Consider the following 4435-nt stretch of genomic DNA (forward strand, 5'->3'; position numbering starts at 1 on the left):
CCGAACACTTCTCAACAACAATGCTCAAGGAACAACCCTACCCCATCCTGTCTTGTTTATCCTCACAAGCATCTTCTCAACAACTGGCTCCCAACAGGGCCTCACTTTCTTGCTTCTTCCAGCTGCCCTTTCCATTACCTCCATGACCCAATCACCAACTGCTTCATGGCCCTTCTTCCTCTTGTTTACCCAGCTTCCTTTTTCCCCAGCACATCTTAAAAATGTAATTGCCCAGACTGTGGTTCCTCCAAAATACTCCTATCACCAAGCTAGGGAGTAAGGTAGAAAATCTTATAGCAACTGGGCGAAGGTAGGAGAGCAAATAGTCATTCTAGCTATCTAAGCATTTATGCAACTCATCAGCATGATAGTCAAGTGCTTAAGTTACAAGTTTGGCTAGAGTACCGAACCTGTGATAGATGATTGTTATAATTAAATTGTCTGTGAAATTGTAGTAGATTAACTAAGAAAAAACAACTCTGGAACTATCCAAATTGATCCACCAGAAGTCTGACAGACAAGCTCAAAATTCTAGTAAAATCCTAAGATTTTTGCTTGTATAGTTCAACCCCACAGCAGGATGGCAGGAAAGGGGTGGCCACTCTCTCCCTCATATAGTCCTCTATTAAATCTGATCTGGGAAAATGGGCTTTGCAAACACAGAACTTAAAGGCTGGTATCACAACATGAAGTGTTGCAATGAAAAAACTATCAAGTTATGACACCATTTGGGCACATGTTTGCTGACCAGTATGATTAGTACTTGTGCCCCATTCTTTACATTAGGCATAATAGCTGACTCTGAGCTAGCACTAGAGATAAGATAGCAATAGTGAGTGTATAAAAACTAAAATAGATTAGACAAGTTATTGTATTCCAAAAGAAAGAAAGAAAGAAAGAAACACCTCTACTCACCGGCTAAAGAAATACCCTTTGGAAATCTCTCTGATCAGGACACTGCATGTGCACCAGTGCTTATCCATCTGCAGAATTTGCCACATATCAAGTGCCTCACTTAGAAAAGATTCAGGTGTAACAGACTGCAAGAAAGATTGCACTAGCCCTGAATAAGGCAGGTTTTGAACTTCTCATTGCTCTTAATTTGCAGATACAAAACTGTTCTAACAAGCGGCGAACAGCAGAGGCTAACAGCGGGAGTTTGCCTGGGAGCTGTCCAAGAGGAGGTACGCTAAGTGCTGCATTAGGGGGGCTGTGTTGGTGAGTATCTGAGTGCCTGCTGCTGGGACAGTTGGTCAGTTTGACCGTGTGCTTGATTGCTTGCTTGTTTGTTTGAAAAGTGTGAATTGGGAGTGCTTTGTTCCAGGTGGGCCTTGAGTGGGCCTGACTGGTATATAAGGGCAGTCAGCAGCGAACCAGCTGAGCGGCGAACAGCAGAGGCTAACAGCGGGAGTTTGCCTGGGATTTCGCGTGGGGAGAGTGCACCGAGGCTTCCATCTGCAGGTTTCTCTGAGTAGTTCCTGCAACAGTTGAGGAAGCTCTTAAGAGGACAGTGATATGGAAGGTGAGCGATCAGCTGTTGTAACCTGCACAGGTTGTGCCATGTTTGTCTTTCTTCCACAGGACAGAAGCGACTTTGTCTGTACAAAGTGCAAGCTGGTCTCCATGTTGGAAGAGAAGGTTCGAGGGATGGAGAAAAGAGTGTCGACTCTGCGTTGCATAAGGGAAAATGAAGATTTCCTGGACAGACGTCAGGAGATGCTTCTACGGCCACAATGTTCTGAAGATTCAGAGCAGGCGCAGCAGGGACAGAAGGATTGTGAGGAGGTTTGGCAGCATGTGACCTCCAGAAGGAGAAAGAGGAGCGTCCATGCACCAGCAATGGAGATACAGGTGAGCAATCGTTTCCATGTTCTCTCTACAGGTACTAATGCGGAGAGTGGACTAGATGACCCATCTGAGGGAAGGGAGCAGAAGGAGACTCCACCGATTGGAAGGCAAAAGATGCACTGTCCTAGAGATGGGGGTTCCACGACCACCACTCCCAAGAGGAGGAGGAGGGTGGTGGTGGTCGGGGACTCCCTCCTCAGGGGGACTGAGTCATCTATCTGCCGCCCCGACCGAGAAAACAGAGAGGTCTGCTGCTTGCCAGGAGCTAGGATACACGATGTGACGGAGAGACTGCCGAGACTCATCAAGCCCTCGGATCGCTACCCCTTCCTGCTTCTCCACGTGGGCACCAATGATACTGCCAAGAATGACCTTGAGCGGATCACTGCAGACTACGTGGCTCTGGGAAGAAGGATAAAGGAGTTTGAGGCGCAAGTGGTGTTCTCGTCCATCCTCCCTGTGCAAGGAAAAGGCAGGGGTAGAGACCGTCGAATCGTGGAAGTCAATGAATGGCTACGCAGGTGGTGTCGGAGAGAAGGCTTTGGATTCTTCGACCATGGGATGGTGTTCCAAGAAGAAGGAGTGCTAGGCAGAGACGGGCTCCACCTAACGAAGAGAGGGAAGAGCATCTTCGCCAGCAGGCTGTCTAACCTAGTGAGGAGGGCTTTAAACTAGGTTCACCGGGGGAAGGAGACCAAAGCCCTGAGGTAAGTGGGGAAATGGGATCCTGGGAGGAAGCACAAGCAGGAGAGCGCAAGAGGGGAGGACTCCTGTCTCATGCTGAGAAAGAGGGACGATCGAGGAGTTATCTTAAGTGCCTATACACAAATGCAAGAAGCCTGGGAAACAAGCAGGGAGAACTGGAAGTCCTGGCACAGTCAGGGAACTATGATGTGATTGGAATAACAGAGACTTGGTGGGATAACTCACATGACTGGAGTACTGTCATGGATGGATATAAACTGTTCAGGAAGGACAGGCAGGGCAGAAAAGGTGGGGGAGTTGCGTTGTATGTAAGAGAGGAGTATGACTGCTCAGAGCTCCGGTATGAAACTGCAGAAAAACCTGAGAGTCTCTGGATAAAGTTGAGAAGTGGGAGCAACAAGGGTGATGTCGTGGTTGGAGTCTGCTATAGACCACCAGACCAGGGGGATGAGGTGGATGAGGCTTTCTTCTGGCAACTAGCAGAAGTTGCTAGATCGCAGGCCCTGGTTCTCATGGGAGACTTTAATCACCCTGATATCTGCTGGGAGAGCAATACAGCGGTGCACAGGCAATCCAGGAAATTTTTGGAAAGTGTAGGGGACAATTTCCTGGTGCAAGTGCTGGAGGAACCAACTAGGGGCAAAGCTTTTCTTGACCTGCTGCTCACAAACAGGGAAGGACTAGTAGGGGAAGCAAAAGTGGATGGGAACCTGGGAGGCAGTGACCATGAGATGGTCGAGTTCAGGATCCTGACACAAGGAAGAAAGGAGAGCAGCAGAATACGGACCCTGGACTTCAGAAAAGCAGACTTTGAGTCCCTCAGGGAACAGATGGGCAGGATCCCCTGGGAGAATAACATGAAGGGCAAAGGGGTCCAGGAGAGCTGGCTGTATTTTAAAGAATCCTTATTGAGGTTGCAGGAACAAACCATCCCGATGTGTAGAAAGAATAGTAAATATGGCAGGCGACCAGCTTGGCTAAACAGTGAAATCCTTGCTGATCTTAAACGCAAAAAAGAAGCTTACAAGAAGTGGAAGATTGGACAAATGACCAGGGAGGAGTATAAAAATATTGCTCAGGCTTGCAGGAGTGAAATCAGGAAGGCTAACTGCAACTCCACTTGGAGTTGCAGTTAGCAAGAGATGTTAAGAGTAACAAGAAGGGTTTCTTCAGGTATGTTGGCAACAAGAAAAAAATCAAGGAAAGTGTGGGCCCCTTACTGAATAAGGGAGGCAACCTAGTGACCGAGGATGTGGAAAAAGCTAATGTACTCAATGATTTTTTTGCCTCTGTCTTCACGCACAAGGTCAGCTCCCAGATTGCTGCACTGGGCAATACAGCATGGGGAGAAGGTGACCAACCCTCTGTGGAGAAAGAAGTGGTTCGGGACTATTTAGAAAAACTGGACGTGCACAAGTCCATGGGGCCGGATGCGCTGCATCCGAGGGTGCTAAAGGAGTTGGCGGGTGAGATTGCAGAGCCATTAGCCATTATTTTTGAAAACTCATGGCGATCGGGGGAGGTCCCAGATGACTGGAAAAAGGCTAATGTAGTGCCCATCTTTAAAAAAGGGAAGAAGAAGGATCCGGGGAACTACAGGCCAGTCAGCCTCACCTCAGTCCCTGGAAAAATCATGGAGCAGGTCCTCAAGGAATCAATTATGAAACATTTAGAGGAGAGGAAAGTGATCAGGAACAGTCAGCATGGATTCACGAAGGGGAAGTCGTGCCTGACTAACCTAATTGCCTTCTATGATGAGATAACTGGCTCTGTGGATGAGGGGAAAGCAGTGGATGTGTTATTCCTTGACTTTAGCAAAGCTTTTGATACCGTCTCCCACAGTATTCTTGCCGCCAAGTTAAAGAAGTATGGGCTGGATGAA

The 4435-nt window shown here is 48.0% G+C and overlaps 1 protein-coding gene across 1 annotated transcript; it reads left to right on the plus strand.

Moving 5' to 3' along the window:
- Positions 1-1458: 1458 nt before the first annotated feature.
- On the plus strand, positions 1459-4129 carry LOC135983665 (uncharacterized). The gene is made up of 2 exons (XM_065596503.1): positions 1459-2555; positions 3860-4129. The coding sequence occupies exon 1, from the start codon at positions 1516-1518 to the stop codon at positions 2521-2523; it is 1008 nt and encodes a 335-aa protein (XP_065452575.1). The 5' UTR covers positions 1459-1515; the 3' UTR covers positions 2524-2555; positions 3860-4129.
- Positions 4130-4435: the final 306 nt, after the last annotated feature.

This window comes from Chrysemys picta, chromosome 5 (genome assembly GCF_011386835.1).
Source record: "Chrysemys picta bellii isolate R12L10 chromosome 5, ASM1138683v2, whole genome shotgun sequence".
NCBI lineage: Eukaryota > Metazoa > Chordata > Testudines > Emydidae > Chrysemys > Chrysemys picta.

What these genes read in the sequence shown, in the direction of transcription:
- LOC135983665 (XM_065596503.1), top strand. Translation starts at nt 1,516, where the DNA reads ATGGAAGGTGAGCGATCAGCTGTTGTAACCTGCACAGGTTGTGCCATG.